The sequence below is a fragment of the Colias eurytheme genome, chromosome 19 (genome assembly GCF_061535395.1).
Source record: "Colias eurytheme isolate Ceu_HAF_F1 chromosome 19, ilColEury1 Martin Lab GWU primary, whole genome shotgun sequence".
Taxonomy (NCBI): Eukaryota; Metazoa; Arthropoda; class Insecta; order Lepidoptera; family Pieridae; genus Colias; species Colias eurytheme.
In genome coordinates, this window is record NC_142998.1 from 2,731,979 (window position 1) to 2,754,460 (window position 22,482).

At 33.4% G+C, this 22,482-nt stretch overlaps 2 protein-coding genes across 2 annotated transcripts in view; one reads left to right on the forward strand and one right to left on the reverse strand.

Moving 5' to 3' along the window:
* The window catches only part of DIP-gamma (Dpr-interacting protein gamma), a 67,469-nt gene that overhangs the window by 21,934 nt on the left and 23,053 nt on the right, over positions 1 to 22,482 (reverse strand). Inside the window, exons 3-4 of the mRNA XM_090113104.1 lie at positions 18,146 to 18,270; positions 14,026 to 14,233 (exon numbers count right to left, since the gene is read on the reverse strand). Coding sequence (XP_089969230.1) covers positions 14,026 to 14,233; positions 18,146 to 18,270 — 333 coding nt within the window. The remainder of the gene's footprint in view (positions 1 to 14,025; positions 14,234 to 18,145; positions 18,271 to 22,482) is intronic.
* On the forward strand, positions 1,448 to 2,978 carry LOC149900036 (uncharacterized). Its single transcript, XM_090113316.1, has one exon. The coding sequence runs from the start codon at positions 1,589 to 1,591 to the stop codon at positions 2,963 to 2,965; it is 1,377 nt and encodes a 458-aa protein (XP_089969442.1). The 5' UTR covers positions 1,448 to 1,588; the 3' UTR covers positions 2,966 to 2,978.

A 22,482-nucleotide genomic window follows, 5' to 3' on the forward strand; every position in this document is an offset into this window, starting at 1 on the left:
GTTACTTCGAAAATGAATTCTTTATACAAAGGGTGGCAACCAACACATGCACACAGCCTTCGCACAACGTATACATGTAACGAACTACCTATGTGTGCGTGGCCCTAATACTTGACACGCCTAAGCCCGATTGGTATTATTACGCTATAAAACAATAAGGGTCAAATTCCGTTCCACGCGCCATAAAGATAGTGTCGCGTTTTATAACTAAATGAAGTGTTTACCTCAATCAAATTTGAGCAATATCGCTCGGAAGGAAGTGTGGCTGTATAATTTTATAGAGGGTACTTATTAGGGTTTTTGGTTTTGCCACGTAGAGAAACTGTAATTATATGTAAAGCGGTATAGTTCGATTAATTAAACGGAGACATGTTTTGGTAACAAGAAATCAATGCCAATAATGACGTCGATAGACATGTATTATTTGTAAGTCACTGATAGCTTATTTAACAGTTTTTAACTTATATTTTTAGTTTATACACTTACTACTAACTGTAAATTATAATGTTATTTGGCGAAAATATAAACATAATTTGTATTACCGTTGATATACCTAGGTACTTGTTTTAGTAGGGGAGCCCAGGATGCTAAATGTGGATTTACTCGAGCGTCACGGGAACCTATTAGAATTGGTAGATTAGACCATAGCGAGAAAAAAAGGTCCTATAATGTTTTCACTTTTAGCGGTGGAGAAGGGTTTTTTAATTTTTTTTAATTTAAAAAAGAAAAAAATTGGCTTGGAAATACTCCAGCGCGTTAGATATTGATATTTTGCATGCTCCAGGACGTCACTGAAAAAAAGTATACGTTAATCTGACGATTTAAGTGGCGATTTAATCGCTATGAAGAAAGGGTAAAAAATTAAAGTAATATTATTCGAGCGCGTCAGATTAATATATGGGGGGGTTAATTACAATATAAGAAGTCCCCATTTCGCTAATCTGACGATTCGAGCTCAACCTTAGGGAATTATGGATTATTCAAATTTTCCAGCGGGGCCCCTGAGCGCACCCACCAACCATAACTGCTCATATTGACTAGAGGTACTAATGAATAGCTAAGGTACCGTCCCTTATAGTAATCTGACGCGCTCGAGTAAATCCCAAAATCCCCTCTTGGGCTCCCCTACTATTTTGATTAATTAGACTTACTATCAAAGTGTTAAAATATAATTATTAGGTGGAATACTGCGGCTCGTGATATTATTCTTTTCACAATTAAATAGAAAATTCCAGATTCCATACCTTTTGTATTTTTAAAAAACTTTCTAACCAAAATGAATAAACAAGTAATTGATTAAAAGTATTTAAATATATCATAAAAACCTGCTAATTCGTACGTAGCGTTATATGCTATAATTTACATTTAATTCAGATATTAAAATAATAATGGTTCAGTCTCGTGTCGGTATCCGTACGAGGTAGCTGTATGCGAAGATAATAATTATTAGTCATACTTGTTTACGTGTTTCTAACCATTGTAATTCACGCTCGCTCGGTACGATTGCCGTTGGGTTCTATACCTAGCGGCTATATGCCGAAGGATGAAACTAATGCGTTTGCGCATATCTTATAATTAATAGCTTACAATGTCGCGATGCAGTAGTGCTATGAGTGAGGAGATTTTAATGCAGAATGTGGAGGTTACTGTGGACGTGGAAAATGAAGAGATATTGAGAGCTGAAAAAAGGGAAAGAGAAGAGGACGATGACAAGGAATGGTCTGTGGTAGGTAAAAAAGACAAGAAGTTAAAACAACATGAAAAAATTGAAATATACATCACAAGTCAAGAAAAAATACCAAAACAGTTTACAATCGCAAAATTACTTAAAGAGAATAGCATAACCGACATAGAAAGAATAAAATATATCAATCCATACAAATTACGTTTGGAAATGATGAATGAATTAACTGCCGAGAGGTTGATAAATTGTAAAGCTTTCTTGGAAAAGGGTTGGCGTATTCAGAGACCGATGGAGAAAAACTTTTCTTATGGTGTCATTAGAAATGTCGAGATAGAAATGACGGACGAAGAAATTCTTAATAACATTGTCTGCCCGGAACCCGGTGAAATTGTTAGTTTATATCGCCTGAAACGTCGCAATAGTTCTGAAAAGGAGGGTTGGTCAAGCAGCGAGTGTATTCGAATTTGTTTTAAAGGTAGTTACTTACCTTCGTATGTTTTAGTCGACAGCCTTAAGATACAGGTAGATCCATACATATTCCCTGTTTCCCAATGTTCTCGTTGTTGGAAATTGGGACATTTTACAAAAAGATGTCCGTCATTGAAGATAGTTTGCCCGAAGTGCGGTAAAAACCACGCAAATTGTGAAGCGAAATCCTTTTACTGCGTTAATTGCCGAGGTCAACACATGTCCCTAGCCAAAACGTGTCCTGCTTTCTTGAAAGAAAAAAAGCTAAGAGAAATAATGGCTGAGTATAATTGCACATATAAAAGGGCACTGACGATCTACGTGCCAAGCGAATCACCCAGAAGGCCAGAACCCAGCATAGCTGATATAAATTACTTTTCGCCACTAGACATAATTGATGAGGACAGTTTGTTTCCACAGCCATCTGGTGAGCAATTAACATATGCAAACGTCGTTAACAGAAAACCAAATAAGAATGCAGGGATCAAGAAGACAAAATTACCAAACTCCAGGGTGTCTAAAGCTTCAACAGATAGTGATGATTATCTGACTGATACTTTAAACAAAATGGATTCCTATGGACGTAACGTCGAAGAAAATACAACTGAGGGAGGTCAAAAAGAGAAAGATGTTAAGTTTAGTGAGTTATTATCACGGTTAAAGAATATTTTGTTTTTAAAAGGTGTATCTATACAAACTAAAATGTTCAGTATTCTAAAGCGGTGTATTGAATGGGTTGTGTTAGTCCTTGCCGAGTACGTTTCTGATTGGCCCTGTGCGAAGATATTAATGGACCTCCTCAATAGTGAATGAAAACAAATTTGTGCGGTTGAACATACTACAATGGAACTCTCAGAGCGTTAGACCTAAGCTATTAGATTTCGAAAATATTTTACTACGGGAAAAGATCCACATTGCTGCCCTATGTGAGACTTGGTTGGAGCCGGGTTCACTTTTGAAGGTAAAGAACTATGCTGTTTTCCGTCAAGATAGGGCCGATTCGTATGGTGGTGTAGCTATATTTATTCATCAATCTATTAAATGCAGTATGCTTCATGTGCAGGGTAACAATTCAGCTATAGAAACAATTTGTGTCAAACTAGTTAATTGTAATATAGATTATATTTTGTCGTTGTATTGCCCGCCCTCCGTTCGAACATGTCAATTAGATTGGGACATCATTTTTTCTCGAATGAGTAGAAAGGCGCTTGTTCTCGGGGATTTCAATGGACATCATTCTAATTGGTCAGTGAAAACTGACCAAAGAGGTACACAAATCTTTGACTCACTTATGGATCACTCGCTATTAACATTAAATGATGGCCGTCCAACGCGTATTTCGTTCACGAACGGTGTGCTTAGGGAATCAGCTCCAGATATCTCATTAATAACATCGGATCTTGCATTACAGTTTAATTGGACTACTTTGAATGAGACGTTAGGCAGTGATCATGTCATGATAAAAATTTCCTCTGAATTTAAAGAAAAACGAAACATAATACGCAGACGAAATTATAAAAAAGCAGATTGGCACGGTTACAAAATTTTGTTACAAAGCTTGTTTGATGATTTCAATATAACAGAGGATATTCAAAAATCTTATGACCTTTTTATAAATTTTTTAAATTTCGCAGCTGATTCCAATATTCCGTACATTAAAGTGAACCCCAACCCTAGTAATAAGTTTACCCCAAAACCTTATTGGACTTCTCTACTTTCTAAGTTAGTTGCAGAACGTCGATTAGCTTTAAAAATATTCAGACGTAACCCTTCTCCACGAAATTTAGACGTATTACAAGACAAAATTCGGCTTTCTCAAAGAGCTTTACGCCAAGCCAGAAGTGAAGCATGGTACAAGTTTTGTAGTTCATTGGATGAAACAATTAGCCAAAGTGACATGTGGCGCAAGATGAGGTGGCTCAAGGGCCTCAAAAACTCAGAATTTCATGTAGAAGAAGAGAAGGCCGTTAAATTATTAGAAAAGTTGAGTCCTGATTATGTTTGTCCTGATAAAATATATTTTGTGTCAAATAATGAAAAGTTGGAAGCACCGATTTGTTTGAATGAGTTAGAGAGTTGTATTCGACACAAAGACACATGTCCTGGTAGTGACAACATTTCTTATTCGATGATCAAGTATCTTCCAAGAAATGGTAAGATTATTTTAATTTCATTGTTTAATAGTATTCTCATGCACGGTGTTGTGCCTAGTCAATGGAAAAATATTAATATTATACCGATTCCAAAACCTAGTGCTGCCTCCCAATCTGGTTCATCCTTAAGGCCGATTTCAATGATTTCCTGCATTTGTAAAGTTTTTCATGGCATTCTAATAAAGAGATTAGAGTGGTTTATTGAAAAAAACAGTTTTCTTTCTCAAGATACTACCGGTTTCAGGAAATGTAGGTCTTCCTTGGATAATCTATCGTTACTGGTTTCGAGAATACAAGGTTCATTTTCAGAAAGACTTTTGATGTTATCGTGCTTCCTAGATATTGAAGACGCTTATAATAATGTTGATATAGATGTTATGTTGAGGCATTTAGATAATTTAGGAGTGGGATCGAAAATGTGTTGCTACTTATTTAATTTTTTAAGGGACAGAATTATAACTATAAACATTAATAATACTTCAATAAGTAGAATGACCAGTCGGGGGCTAGCCCAAGGTGATCCTTTTTCACCTATTCTTTTCAACTTGGCTACAATGAACATTTGTAAAAATATTAAAAACGTTTTCATATCCCAATACGCCGATGATTTCATTTTGTATGTAGCTGACAGTAATATAGAAAGAGGTAGTAGACTATTACAAAGTGCTGTGAATGATTTTTCTGAGATGCTGTTCAGACTGGGATTAGAAATCTCTCCGAGTAAAAGTAAAGTCTGTTTGTTTCGAAACGGATATGTGCGTGAATCGTTTTGTTTATCGGTTAACAATTCTCCCTTAGAGGTGGTAGATAGCATAAAGTACCTGGGGTTATGGTTGGATAGTTCGTTGCGGTGGGGGAAGCACATAAATCATCTTAAGGATAAAGTTTTAAAAATGCTGAATGTATTCAAAGTTTTGGTAGGACCTGGTTGGGGCGTACATCCCAGTCACCTACGGCGCTTATATATTGCGATGGTGCGTAGTAGATTGGATTATGGTAGTTTTCTTTACGGTAATAGCTGCAAAACACATTTATCCAAATTAGACAAAGTACAGAATGCTTATATGCGGGTTATTGGAGGTTTTATCAAGAGTACACCCATACACGTTATGGAGAGTGAATTACATATTCAACCCTTAAATGTGCGTAGACTTTATTTGGGGGGAAAATTTTGGTTTAAATCAGCATCCTTTTCAAATAGCAAATTAATGAAAGTTTTAGATAATTTGGGTAGGTTATGTAATAATGCATATTGGAGACGGAAGAATAAACCTATTCTAATAACGATACATAATGAATTCAAAACGACGAACTTTTACAAACGAACTAATCTAGGAATGTTTTCGCTCAATACATGGGTCAGCAATGTGGATTTGTCAAACGTAATTTCTTGTGATATTGATGATTTTTTAGTATCCAAAAAATCTATGAACAGTTTGTTTTTAAAATCAATTTGTGAAAAGCATCTAAGTAAATACTATAGTAATTTTTATAAAATATACACGGATGGTTGTAAGATGGTTGATAGGTCAGGTTTAGCTGTTTACGATCCTCAAGCCAATTGTTCTGTTAAACTTAGAGTAACAGCAAAGGTTTCTATTATGTATTCAGAATTAATAGCTATAGCAGAAGCTGTATCGTATGTAGATTCATTTGACTCCGGTTTTTATGTGATCTTGACCGATTCTAGAAGTGCCTTACAGCACTTGATTAGCTGTACAAATAATTTTGAAGGTCTACCTATCGCTTATACAATTCTGAAAGTTATATGTAAGATTTTGGCTTGTAATAAAAATATTAAATTACAGTGGATCCCATCCCACGTTGGATTATTTGGTAATGAGGTAGCTGATCGACTTGCTAATGAAGCAGCATGGGATGGGCCACTATTTGAATGTTCACCAACATGCTCAGATATGTTGCATTTACTCAAAAAATATTGTATTAACATTTGGAAATTGTATTTTGATGAGCGGTCACTGTGTAAAGGAATATGGTACAAAACTATACAACCCGATCTTACTCGCTCACCATGGTTTGCTGGAGCAAAATTCAACCGAGCCGAACTAGTTACGGCGTTCCGTCTCCGTTCTGGACACATCCCACTGAACAGTTTTGCATACCTTATGAAGAAAGTTCCGACTCCTAGATGTTCTGAGTGTGACATGATTGAGGATGTGTATCATATTTTGGTGGAATGTGTTCGGAATGAAGCGGAGCGATATTCATTTACATCTGTAAATGGTATATACAATTTGCGAGAGGTGGGACTGATAAATTTCTTGTTATCAAGTCCTACCTCTCATATTACTAGAAAGTTGTATAGTTTTGTACTTAAAGGAATTAGTCGTAGACCATAGATATTTTTTAGTTTGTACCTTAGAATTAAAATAGTTAAGATGTCCCTATGGGGATGACATGTTCAGTTTATGAACAAATCCCCTTTTATAAAATAAAGATAATAAAAAAAAAAATAATAATGGTTAAAAAAAACTAAAAACACGCTTTTTATAGAAAACCGAACTAAAAAATAGAAAATTTTATCAAATTAGTGTATTGTCATCGGTCCTCAATAAATCTACAAAGTTTGAACGAAATCTGGCCGTTTAAAGTGGGTCAAAATCGCGCCCAAAGAAGTCGGTTACAAACATACAGGTGAAGCTAATATAAAGCGTGTAAAAATAATTAAAACATATACCTTTAATAAAACGTAAAATATATCTGCATAATATTGTTATTATGAATGAATTAATTAATGAATGAATGAATGAATAAAATGAATGAATGAAAAATACTTTATTGTAGGTACACCATAAAGAACACATTTTACAAACTTAACAATATAATGTAACAACGTACAGTAGGCGGCCTTATCGCTGGCAGCGATCTCTACCAGGCAACCAAGTAAAGACGAGGAAAATAAATGAGTATGTAATTATGTAATAGAATATATTTATAAAAATATAATGCTATGTTACCGTAATTTTAGCAACCAATTCAACACATGATTTATCACTCCTCGTCAGCCTTCAAAACTTCCGAGAGATAATGTTGAAATTTTATTTTGCTTTGAAGAAAGCGTCGTTTGAAAAATTTCATTGCAATATGTTAGCTCGATGTCAGTCTGATGGAATATCTTTATTGTTCTCTACGCTTGTATGTGATGTGAAAAACTGAACGTTGTACGTAATACACAACTTTCAGTTCATGTTTTTATGTGGGGAAATAGTTTTGTACTTCAATGTTTTGTGGAAGTTCATAGATACGTTTGATAGGTGTTTTTATTGTCATACTTATTATATTATATTAACTCAAATGATTGTATGGTATGGTAACATATTACGTATGTTTGTAACTCTTTCACGTCAAAATTACTTAACGGATTTGAAGTAATACATACAAACTTTTTAATAATACGCTTATGATATTGTTTTTAATAACATAAGTATGTAAGTGTGGATGGTTGGATGTTTGTTGCTCTTTACATAAGTGTTTTTTCGAATTATAATTCGAATTTTCGAAATAATATATTTAAGAGGTATAAATAGGTACTGGGTTTGGATATATAAATAAATCATCAAAATTTTTATCTAACAAAACGCGTGGGTGGCTGCTAGTAAAAATAAAATATTAAGCAGATAACAAGGGCTTATTCGCTATATATTGTGCGTATTATGTATAATACTAGTTTATTTTTATCTTGAACGATATATTTCATTTAAATATTAAATCGGTAAATAAGGCATTATTATAATACAATATTTCTCAGCTCCTACTGGTCTTAGCGTGATGATATATGACCTATTATATAGCCTTCTACGATAATTATTAATGGTCTAACAGTGAAATAATTCTTAAAATCGGACCTGTGATTTCTGAAATTAGCGTGTTCAAGCAAACTCTCATAGATTTTGCTCATAATAATTAATACGTTACATTATTAATTATAATCAGTTTGTACTCTCAATGTACCCTAATTCCGTAAATAAAATTAATTAAAACATTGTCAATTAAACCAACTTATCGAATCTAATAATGAATCTTATATAAACGCATTAGAGTACATTATTAAATGACAACACAAGTATAATATTTGAAACAGTGAAACTATTAACCTACCTCGTACTAGAAAGGAGTGAACTTCAAAGCTCAATTATTACTTTGAGTAAGAGTTAACCGTACTTCGAGTTCAAAATAACTATTAAACAATGTTATTATTTTGAAATAACTATATAAGATTCATTAAAAGACTTCATAATTATTATATTTTTCAATAATTAAAATCAATATTCGTCCTATCCATCCTATAACTTGTCCCGGCTTCGCCCGTTTTGACTCAGAAAACAAGAATATTACCTACCTATATATAATATTGCCTATGTTACTGCGTAACTGAGTAAGTATACAAGAATTTATAAAATCGGTCTTTGGTAACAAACAAATAAAATTTTCTGATGATATAATTTTTGATTGAGTTTTCGTAAATACTACGTAAATACTAAGAATTTAATTTACAACACATAATGGGGACCTTTCGAATAATTCAATATGTATCTATAATGTACCTTTTATTAATTTATAACGAAATTTTATCTTTACACTGAATGTACCAGGAAATGTAGAGAATATTAAAATGAGATCGTCAACACACAAAAGGCTTGTCTGTTTTAATTATTCTTTAGGGATATAAAACGTCCGAACATTAGAGTTAATTTCCTCTTTTCAAATATTTACTTCGTTTGAATAGCATGTTTTATTAATGACGTTGTAAAAGATAACATTTAAAAATTGAATACGTTAAAACATAATATAAAATTGTGCATAGGGTAAATACAGAATAATCATCCCACAAACACAACGCTTATAATGCGGAAACTACGCAAAAGATTTCATCAAAAATAATAATTCTTTCGATTCTGTGACACCCGCTCCAATAAAGTAAAGAACAAGTTGAATTGAATAAGAAATAGCGAGCGCCGCATGCAAATGTGACAATATTGCTAAACTCGACCTGTTTCATCTAAGCCGAGGCATTGTCAAACTTTATTTTTATCCGAGAATGTATCCCGAAATGTCGGTTTAATACGTTTCGATAGTTTTGTATTTTTCGTCTTTGGGAGGGAATAATCAAATTCGTTTCGAGCGAACGAGCTTTGTGTGACAGTTTTGTTTGTTGCGACTTGAATGTGGTTGTGAATATGGTCGGAATTAGGGACATTTACCCGGAAGGATCGCTGTTTTTGGTATCTTTGTAGGGACTGTTTATAATTGTGTTTGTTTTATAAATTTATTCCTTATTTGTTTTTTACAAACATGTGATTAACTATTGCGTAGAATAGGTTTTGGGTTTGATTTCCATAGAGACTAACACAAAAAATATCTTTGGTAGGGTAACTACCTACCGTAGGTACATCATCAATCAGTGAAATTGATTTATAATGCTACTACACAAGGGAACACGGGACTTCGCTTATGATATTACTTTGTTTTATTCTAGCCTACAATCATCTTATCCATCTACTGTCATATTTATAAAACATACCGACGTCTAGACCTTAACTGTACAATAAAATGTACGTTAATGTTAGGAAATTGTAATAACGTTATCACGAAGACATAATTTTCATAAGACAGAAAGCCACACCGTCCGTACAGTATCGATTAAATAGAAAATTATGTGGGTAATTGGTTAAATTATATTTTCAATAGATGGCATTATGTTTCAATCGATGAAGTGCAATTTTACACAAAGGAAAAAGTAGGTCAGAATATACTTGAGTGTTATTTTTATATTAGACTTCCGTTTTTTATACCATGCACTATAGAACCACAGATATTATAAACTATAATAAAACAATAATAATTTTTTTTTTATTTGCTTTTGTTTTAAGTTGCCTAAAGTATTAAGTATGATTCTTCAGCATAAATATATGCAGCAGGTCCTATTACTATGTATCTTATAGATTTAAACCAATACATCATTATTAGAAAATGAGATATATTTCCAATACTTCAATCCATAATTCGATTAAATATAAAAAGAAAAACCGCAATCCGCTTAGCCCTAAGGTAAAAGGGAATCGATGCAAAAATCTGTTGCGTGCCAACCTGAGTCACCGATCGATTCAACGGCTTAAAAGGTTACACTGTTCTTTTATGTTTATTTTTAAAACCATAATTAATACTTTGTATTGTTACCTCTTGATGGAACTGCATTATGTAGATAAGATATTTTAGAGCCTATGAAGTTTCCTGCCAGTTCTTCTCCATAGATATGACGATTCAAAAGTGCTTCTATATAAGAAGTCTAATTTATTAAATAAATGTTTGAGTTTGTTTGAAAGAAACACATTCACTAGTTCCAGTATTATTTCGTTTTGTTTCAATTTTTATTACTTAACTTTATTTAAAACCGTTGCCTTTACCTTATATTCCATCCGGTTTCAAATTGCACTCGCTTATAACGTTAATTTACACATGCGCAAGAAATTTAATTATGACTTAGGACCGTTGAAATATTATAGCTTGCTCAACTACTATTTTACAGCACTTTCAAATAATTTTATGAGCGTTATGAAAAAAATATTATTATAATATGCATGGTACGGGTAATTATAAAAAACTAATATACCTGATGAGAGAAGTGGTGGCTCAGTGGTGAGACCTCGGACTTCGAATCGATAAGTCCGGGGTTCGAGACCAGGTGAGCGTGCAGGAAATAAATTGATTTTTCAATTTATATGTGCATGTTGTAACATCTCCACTGCTCGAACGGTAAGAAAAACATCGTGAGGAAACCGACATGTCCAAGAACCAAAAGTTCGACGACATGTGTCATCCGCCAACCAGCACTTGGCCAGCGTGGTGTATAGCCTGTACCTGCATTGTACTGTGTCCCAGCATTGGGAACGTATATGGGCTGATGATGATGATGAATGTAGCTGATTCCGGATTCTTTAGGCTGAATTTAGTCTCACATTGACGGCACGCGTACCGTCAGCGCTGACGGCCGAGATATCTGAACTTCTAGGAACCATTTTTGGAAGTCATCAACGCACATTGTGTTTTCAGAGTTTATGTTTCACTCTTTGTCAAATAAATATGTAACGCCACTGTTTCTTATCAAATATAAAATATTTAATTAATTTAATAACTTAATTTATAAAGAAAATATTTACATTTTTTAAAACCTCATAATATGAAGAAATTGCACACACATAAAATCCCATAGAAATAATTTATGGACATAAACACAGGAGGGTGAATATATAAGTTTAAGAAGACCTTTAATTCAACCTGTTTTAATGAGCCATAATTTACCAAAGGCTGGAATTTTAAATTTTGTTACGATAATTTGTTTTCCTTGTTTACAATGTATACCGTAATTCCTGTTTTGTATTTTCTTTGAATTCTACAAATTATGTTATTATACTTACCTGCTTATTTATTGAATATAACTGGTACGTTTTGAATGTATTAGCACAGTATTACCATTATTTCCTACAGTAAGGAATCGCCTTTGATGTCGCGCGATGCCGCCGCCAGCGTAGGTAATAACGCTGCCACACGAAAATACGCTAGGGTTGCAACAAATGGGAAATAAAACAATTGTGATTATTAATATTATGATGAAATCTTTATTCATATGTTCATTCAAAATAATTGCGATTATAAAATCTGATGTAATTATTTGTTCATAAATATATAATTACAGATATTGCACTGCTAAATATTATTTACGTGGACACTTTATTTTTGGATGTTCTTAATTGTATATTATAACATTTAACTAAGTAATGCATTCGCATTGGGATGTACAATCTGATTAGAAAATAATGAGGACAACATATACATAGCTTTGATTTTAATTCAACAGATACAATTAATACAATCTTTCTGAAATATTGTTTCCTTCTGGGATTTCAATGTAGATTTACATCCGTAAACCGAACAGTTTGTGCGCGCCATAATAGAATATGTAAGTACCTATGTATAATAAAATTATTACACAAAAAATACGACTGCGTCATCCTTTCGCGCTAGGTAAAGCAAACTAAGCGTGTTTGCTTTACGCGGCCCGCGTCGCCCGACCCCCGCCAGTTCCCCTCCGTTTCTCTGCACAAGTACATTCGTCGCATTACTGTAGGAAATAATGGTAATACTGTGGTATTAGGTTACCAGAATCCATACTAATATTATAAATGCGAAAGTAACTCTGTCTGTCTCACGCCTTAACTACTGAACCAATTTGCATGAAAGGTATAAGAGATATTTTGATACCCGAGAAAGGACATAGGCTACTTTTTACCCCGGGACATAGGATAGGTTTTATCCCGGAAATCCCACGGGAATGGGAACTATGCGGGTTTTTTCTTTAAGCCGCGGGCGGAAAGCTAATAATTTATAATTGAAATGAACTTAAATAATGACTTGAATAATAATGAAAAATGAATATAAACTTCGTACCTATAAGTCCGTTCGCGTTAAGAAAATAGTGAGTCATCGTTGTCCGCCGGCCTGGCCACGCCCCAAATTAGAAAGTCGAGTTCACAGTGACCAGTTGAAATCTGACCTTCGAACAAAACGGTTGTGTATTTTGCGTGACTCGTTCAACAATAAATTTTGAAAATGAATACTTCACCAATTCGAAAGAATAAAAGTGGATCAATAATCCATAGCGGAGAGAGACGCATAATTTACAATGTTTATAAGTACTTTAAATTGTGTGATTTTAATGCAACTAAAAAACGAAAAAGAACAAAATTATTTCATAATAAATGTAACTGAAGAATCTAGCGATACTGAATAGTGATTTAAGTAATTTTAAGACATTTTTTTTCCATTAATAATAATTTAATGTTTAAAAAAATGTTTGTACTTTTTCTCCACTGTGAATAGACCCTCATCCTGTAGTTGCACTGATGACTCACTATTTTCTTAACGCGAACGGACTTATAGCGCTATTATAATATTATAATGTAATACAATATAAATAAATAATAATATTATAATAAATGAAATGTTAAAAGATTCATGTTTTTAATAAAGGCAAATGTTTATACAGATAAAAAAATTATCGATATTACGATTTTGTAACAAATTAAATTCGTCGAATATTTCATCTTCAAAAGCATTTCGATTTTTCACTAAGTCATCGTAACTTATAAAGTAGTGTTTGGTTTTTGTTTCCGAACTAATATAAGTTAGCAGAAAGTATAAGAACGTAAAATGAAACAAGAAAATCTACTGGGAATTGTTTAAGAAACTACTTCAAGAAATCAAAGAAAAACTAAAAAGTACTTTGAGCTTATTGTCTCGGAGTGGCGTTTTATAGGTTTTACTAGGAAGGCTTATTAGCGAAGGAAATATACTTTAATATTTTTGTGCTGTATTAATTTTTAAATGGCTTAAATATCATTTAAATATACTTGGAAGAAAGCCACGCTTCCTTTACAAAATGTATATTTGTTAAACTTCACTGTTTAATGACTGTTGAAAATTGAAATATTCATTTTATATAAATAAATAAAGTTTTTATTTTATTCCTTTTTCCGTTATTTAAGACCCAGCACATTGAAATTTTAATCTCAATAGAGGCATCGAACAATCAATCTCCATAGTAATGCATCGTACATTTAAATGTTTGTAATTTCTTTTATATTCAGGCTAACTATTGAACACTAAAATATAACCATCGCGTACCAAGTGATTTACACATACCAAATACATCGATGCATCCGATCTGCCACGTCATAGTAGGCTGCGTGTTAATCTGGCACATGTAGCAGCCTCGGTCCTCAGCGCGCAATGGACGTATCCGTAACTGCCAGGTCCGGGGTGGGTCGAGGCTTACAGCATATCGAGATCCCAGGACTGCTCGCTCGTGCATCGTGAGGACCGTTTGGTCTTCTGCTCGTAACCATCCTACCTGTGAACAATTATAGCTATTTGTTAATACGTATGTTTTCTTGCACTTATTTTAGTATGTTTTTTAAGCTATTGCATAGCTTCTATCGCGAGCCTTGAGCGCGGGGACCGAATCCAGAAATTCCGTAACGAAAAAACCTCACGCTCCCCACTCCGACGGGCACGGAGGTGTGGCTTGAAGTCATAGCATGCAATAGCTTTACCGCGGCAGTCCCCGAGTGCCACAATGGTGCCACACGTCTTTTTTTTTATAGTGCAATAGGGGAGCGCTTGGCCACGACCTCGCCTGATGGTAAGCTGTGATGTGGCCTAAGATGGAGCGTGCTTCCCTAGAATGGACCTGTTAACTCTCTTGAAGACCTCCATATTGTGCTCATCGGGGTACACAGATTCAGGAAGCATGTTCCAGTCCCTAGCAGTTCGAATAAAGAATGAAAATGTTCCCTACTGCGGCTATACATAATTACATAGGTAACATAATTTTATAGTAATTATAATTATTGACTTAACTTTTTAAGTATATAACCCACATATTTATAACCAAATTTAATAAAAAACATGTCATCTGGTTTAAATATAATTTGTATAATTTAAGTTTCAATGCTTTCCGTGTAGGGCGCATGTGAGAGTCGATTCTATTATGCACAGATAATTAATATAATACTGCTCTTATGAAACAAAACATCACAATCACAAATTTTCATCTCAACGCCTGCTTATTGGTTAAAAAATAACCACAAAAGTAGATTTTTGTAACGTTGATTACGCTCCCGCTTGTAGAAAATGAATAGAACTTTAAAACTGAATAAAACGTTTATCCTGTAGATATACAGTAAATACAAAACCAGTAATAGCCCGACGATGTGGGGCGCAAATGTTTGTTCCCACACTATTACGTACAAGCATACTCCAACTACTGTTTACTGTCAAGTAATGAACTAAAACGACGTATCGAGCTAATACTTAGGATTAACTTAAGTTCGATAAGAAAGCTTAAAAGACAGTGCGATGTTCGAGATAGAATATTCATTTTCATAGATATTAAAATTCAACTCATTTGTGACTTTGTGATAATACAATATTTAGTTGAAGAAATAAGAGCAAGATATTTGAAGATTTACAATATGTGACGTGTTAATTGAAAAGGTGTAATTAATAGTTGTATTAAAGGTATACTTGAGGAGATTTCTACCTAGCATTAAGACCGCGATCTGACCCCTAACTCACATGCTTCTGTAAGAATAAGGTATATTTTAAATCTACGAATCAGAAATCATTACGAAATTAAAACTATTTCCACTAGTAAAGCGACAGCAAAGCGACATTTCTCATTATATCACATGGTACATGGTCCGAACACCTCTCGGATTATAAAACCGCACGTGATGTATCACTAGCGAATAATCTGCATTGTTTGTATACCTGTAGTTTAGTTTGTTTAGTTCGTGTTGAGTAATGGGATTGGTATTATTGTTGACCAAAATAAGTACCGAATCTATTTGTAGACTGTATTTTGTTATACTTATATCACTGACTAGTGCTCCGCGGTCTCACCCACATTGCTCAGCTCCTGTTGGTCTTAGCGTGAAGATATATAGCCTATAGCCTTCCTCGATAAATAGGCTACTAACTCTGAAAGTATTTTTCAAATCGGACAAGTAGTTATATATTTAGTTATATATTACAAGTATTTATATTATTGAGATAAGCGCGTTCAAATAAACAAGCTCAACTCAACTCAACTCTTCAGCTTTATAATTTTAGGACATCTGACTACGCTAAAACAAAGAATCGACTTGATTTGTTGACTGTATCTGTAATCAACGTAATCAACGTAATCTAAACGTTTCTATATGGTTATTCTTTTTATCGTTAGTTCATATTTAATCCCAAAGCAGGAACACAAGCCCTTTTGAGAATTTATGTTAGATCTTATTCTTAATAGACGAAAAGGTAGCAACATTTTTTAGTCCTAAGCGCTTGGCCATTACATTTTATGTCTGAAACCTAGACCATTAGAGGCTTTATGTTTTCCTTCACTTAAACTATGAAACAAATCTCATTACATTCACATTTTCACCCAAAACTTTCAGTTTATTAATTCCAACAACAATAGGCTATAAAATAGTATTGTCCCAAACTTCGCCGACTATTAAAAGTGTATTATGAATATATAATGTGAAAGTCAACCTTTAATTATACTCTATAAAGTTTAGTGCCCAACTTGGAAATCTACTCTCATGATGTTTCTACAGAATATAAAGTACCTTTTAATCTTTCGCTTTAAACTTCAAATAAGTTCTTATTCGATTTGTTCTAGCGAAAAGGATGAGATAATATTAGATTCGGATGAGATTTTATAAAGATTTCAAGTAACTTAGGAAATTTGTGACTTGTAGTATTCGAAAGTCATGCCTTATTTCTTTTAGCGTAAGATAAAATAATTATTCAGTTGTGTTTTTGCAGATTTATTTATCTATGTGAATGATTGAATTAAGGTCTCACACAATAATAAAATACATATGTATTGTACAAGAAATAATATAATATACTAAATAATTTGGAAAATCCAAAAGTGCACGCCTCATTTTTTTTTAATAATTATTTTTTAATTATTATTTTTGTTTATTTAATAACAATTAAACCACATCGAATCAGACCTTGAAAAATTAAAGGGTTCTATTCCTGAGCATACTCAAGCGTAAGAGAAAAAAAAAGACTCGATTAGTAAAGTATTTCGGTCGCTATCGTGTTAACAAGAAAATCCTCCGCACATACAGACACACGGACGTCCAAGACAGAACTTTTTTAAACTGTTTTTTAACTAGTTTAAATAACAAAAATGACATCAAAAATATCATGAATGTTAAAAATAGTGTTTTTTCTTAATATGTGTGTGTATGTATTATCTTACAAGTGCAATGTATGATACATAAAGACATTTTAAGTTTGAAAAATCAGATGTTTTGCGCGAAGTGACAGCAGTACCCACCTCAACGCTTCGCTTATGAGGCGTGCAATAAGAGCACACTATACCGTGAGTTATAATAGACGTTTAATTAGTATGACTGTGTAGTTTAATTAGTATGAATGGAATTTAAAAGCCTAAACTACATTTAACACCTTGTAGAGTTATTAAAAACTTGTTAGAATATCAGTAGATCGTCACACTAGACCACCTACTTACTAGTAAGTACTGTGAAGTAAGTAGGTGGACCATGTGGAGCAATGATTGCCTTCATACTAGACTCAATTTGCAGAGTATAATAGAGCTCCCTTCACACTAAATTAACAGATCATAGTATAATCAAGTATATTATTATTAGTCTGTGGTATAATACAACTGACGAGGATTAATTAACTCATAATATTTTAAAGAATAGAAAAAAAATTACCATGAGGCGGGATTCGAACATGCATTTTTTTGCTGAAAGATTTTTTTATATTCTTAAAAAAAGTCTCATTGCTACAAAGCATTATAATTGAATGAACTCGCGTTTATGTCATTGCAATAGTGTCTTAATATAACTTAGTGTGAACACCGGCTCTTAAAACAGTTTATAACTATATTAGGAGCCTGGCCGGGTCATTATAGTATATTGTTAGACGTAACTTTTGATTTAATATTTTTGTGGATGAATAGTTGTCAATGTAGTTGTTACTATTTCCTGTTAGAACATGCTTAGCTGTTGAATACTATAAATTGCCGCCTTCCTAGGGGCTCAGACGTTGTTTATACAACATTTGACCCAACTACCCTCAGTTTGTTTTTGTCGTGACTTGCTGTGATTTGTTATCAACTGTCTATCAATTAGGCAGATGTGTAGAATCGTAGTACATTCTTATTACATTCAAACTAATATTTAATCCGGCCGCCCCGTGTATAAACGATTTATTTATATAATAAACTCACTTTATGTTTCCCCAGGTTGAGTACAGAGCAGCCGAGCACAGCCTCCCGTCCCAGGAAGAACGTGTGGTTGCCGATCGGACGCTCGAACTCTGGCTCCTCGGAAAACTTCTTTGTTGTGTGTGAATCTGTAAAGAAGACATAAAGATGTAGATTTCGATAATGAATAGAACATAGACTTACAAATGTTAGGATAGTACAATAAAAGCTTAAAAAATCATTTAAAAATAATTTATTGCGATTATGCCAATAGTCGTAGAACAATTAATGTTGTTACTTATGATGTTAGATTTTTTGAAACTAATAAAGAAAATTTTTCATTTTCATTTTCATTTTCAGCTATCTTGTTCTGCGAGGTTGCTGGTGTTTTACAAGTAACCCTGTAGATACTATGTCTATGTATGTATGATAGTCTGGAAGAGAACGTAAACTAGCGATAAGGCCATTTGCACATACTTCTGTGTGTATGTTAATTTTGATATCTAAATAATTATCTACCTATATCCCTAGGTTTTACCTAGGTTTTATATATATATATATATATACAGGGTGTCCCACTGTTGATATGCTAAGCTCAAAGGAAGTTATAGTTTTGCATACGCTGAGTACGTAAAAAATACTTATAAAATTCTAGACGCATTTTTTTTTCAAATAGATGAATTCTTAAAACTCTATGTTGTACACCTTATAACAAGCATCCCGCCCAACTTTGCCGACAGCACGTGAGCTATCGTTTAAGATTATGTTTTCATAGACAAAATGCGAATTAGAGAAGCGGTATATGCCGGCTGCGCGAAGCTAGAGAAGAAAACATGGATTTTCAGGAAAAATTTTGCAAAATATTTTTGACGTAATTTTGTTGTTTAAGTATTTTTTACGTGATCAGTGTATGCTTAACTAAAAGTCCCTTCACGCTTAGTATACCAAAAGTGGGACACCCTGTATATAACAATTAATCTTATATATAAAAATGAATCGCAAAATGTGTTGGTAAGCGCATAACTCGAGAACGGCTGAACCGATTTCTATAATTCTTTTTTTATTATATTCCTTGAAGTACGTGGATGGTTCTTATGTAGAGAAAACGTAAACATGTACCACGGGCGAAGCCGGGGCGGACCGCTAGTTTAATGATAAATTTGTTATTTATTTCAGTTCAACCGAATCGAGTGTATGTAATAAGATTGAAAACAACTAGGAATTTGGTTCCCATGGGAAGGATATTGCGTTGAATATAAGATTGAAGAAATTTATTTCTACCACGCATTTATTTTTATTGAGCAAATACAGGAAATTGTGTTGCGTGTGAAATATTTTTGTATTGAAAAAAAAAAACATTCATATTAATAAAAATAGTGAAAGAATATGGTAGGTAGGTACTTATTGAATTGGAAGATAACCATTTTTTCAAAACGATTTATCAGTTTATTATATATTTTTTATTCTATGTATATTTTATGGGTGAGGTGATTAACTGGGATTTATTAATAAGGACCGGCCATTATTAATAGGGCCCAAGAGCGAAGGGCAAACTGATTAATTTATCGCTTTGACCGGCCATTACTAATAATTCCCGGCATTATATTACTTTGGCCAAAATAGGATGGGCTTTGGAAAAGTGGTTAATCATGCTATTGTCGTGCTATTGCTATTTATCACATAGCCCATGAGTAGGACATTATGAATACAGACCGGCCATTATTATTAGAGCCCGGAATTATCAAATTGCCCGTAACGTACACTACAACAAGTATGAAACAGAGAACGGTGGTAATCGTCGTAATAGCCGGCTGCCAAGGAACTGCTTATAAAGAAAAATATGTCAATGCTTCATACAAAATGCATCGTCCACCATCGTCCAAAGAACAAACAAACTAAAGCGCATCCAAAACTAATAGAAGTAAATGCACCTATCTTGACCGCAAGCCGCAGCGCCGCCGTCTCTTTGAGCATAGATTAAGTGAGCTAATTTATAGAACAATGCATAGTTAAGAGATTTCCTTTGTTTTATCGTCAGAAATACGTCTGACCACACTTTCAAAGCGTTAAAGATTCATGAATTGATCGTGGATTATGGCTGATTGTATTTTTTTTATACTTTAAGCTACTTGATACGTGTTTGTAATTTTATCTCACAAAAACACTTGAATCGATTTCAAAATTTCACCTGCAGGAAACATTGAGATAATATGTACTACGTACTAGAGTTGTTATTCCAAACAAAAACATTACGCGCGGCCGATGTGGTGGGGTACGTGTGGAACGAGCGAGGCGTGGCTTCAAGTTCAAAGATTAAGCAATGCGCGCAGATGCGACACATTGTGCAATCTAGGTTTACTCGGTATTATCTGGTGGTACTGATACTAGGGAATTAATAAAAAGAGGATAATATATTAAACTATGTATTTTAATTTCCTTTAAATAATATCAATTTAGTAAGCTTTTGTCGTTTTGTGTAGTAATCAATAGTTTTATCAGTTTTTGCTTCATGATGTAATCGAATTTTGGAGTATTGGTTTATAATAGCCCTAATTAAATGGATACGATGATTCAATGTTGATGGCTGATCTGAATCCTATTGGAACAACTGTTGATAAACCTTTTTTTAATAAAAAAATAGGTAAATAAATAAATATTACTTAATATAACCTACCGTTTCACTTTGCGTAGTCGGGTAAAAGTATAAATATTTAGGTACTACACCACGGTAATCTTTCCTAGTATATATTGTATATTCATTATTCATAGTTAAAAAATCCAGTTGCATTTTTTTAACAGACTCATCGATAGTGTCACGTCTGTGCTGTTAGTCTATGAAAAATGGCGCGAAACGCAGAACGCGTGGTGATTTTTCGCAAAATGACAACAATATTAGTAAAATGCATGACTTACTCATAATAAGGAAACTTACTGGTGAAAAGTCACTCCTCGGGCTTTGTTTGTATTATAGGAACTGTTAAAACAATATCTTAGCACACACGAAGGCATTTTGAACAGAGCAATAACACGTGTTGACGCGGCAAGCGGGGAGCACAGTCCGGCACAGACTAATGAGACTCGTGACTTTTGACTCTAGCTCGTTGTAAAGAGAGTGTAGTAGCGATCGCCTCTCTAGTACGTAGTACATACATCTCAATGGCAGGAAACTACATATTTCCTGTCTCACATATAATTTATTTCAATTTTAGCTCGGTTCAGTGCGTACTATGTATATTATGTACTTAAATATTATATAAACATAAAAAAACTAATTTTTGAAATTGATCCAGTAGTTAGCGTGTTCAAACAAACTTTTCAGTCTAATATTATTAGTTAGAAATACAGTAAGTAAATAATGTTTTCAAATCTGGCGAGAGTAAAAGTGGGAGAGAGAGAGAAACAGAATAATTCTTAAGTTTTATATGTATAAAAGCCTCTGTGAGGTTGCGTAGGTATAAAGAAGTTTCTCATGACCACATCTGTAATACATTTCATTTTGTACGACAATTTTCTGCATGGGCGATTGAGTAAGTACCATCTTACTTGAATGGCTGAAGGCTGTTCAACCTTTTGATACAACATCAAGGTTTTATATTGGTCTTTACTAAAGGTCACTGTTGTATGATAGTATTATAATGTGTAGGTACCTAGTAACAAGATTGTGTTTAATGGAAATTGAAAGAATGTACTGATTAAAGGTGATAATTTGATTTTTAGATTGTTTAAGTACTGCTTGCGTTCTGTGGTTTCACTCGTATTATTAAAGTTGAATAAGATTTATAATGTAAATTGGAATACATGAACACATTGTTTATTTAACTTTCAGTCAGTCAATTTAGACATTATCTACACGAATGCAGTTAGATGGAATAACTAGTAGCCTGTGACATCAGTTCTAAATTTATCTATTCTTTTCTTTACAAAAAATATGTGCCTATGTTTTCAGAGGGTTTACATTAACCATTTGAAAACATAAGTATTTTTTGTTACGAACAAATGTATTGAAATTCGGAATAAAATTATTCAGAAGAGCACTTATTGAAAGGACGATTGTATTGAAATATTAAATATTATCTGTCAAGTATGAACGAGATAATAAAAACTTAAAATATATCCCTAATGGGCTATCACAATCTCTTCAACGACAAATTCAATTTTGATAGGATTTCTTTTTATCGAATTTAGCAAATACAATGGCTTTACGTATTAACGTAATTTGTTTTTGTAAGACAGAAATAGAAACCAATATTCGGTTTACCGAAAAATCAGATCCCGTATATTCTTCAGACGAAAATAAATTTTATTATAGACGCTTTTTCGAGTTTAACAAGTCTTCGATCTGATTATTTTATCTTACATAA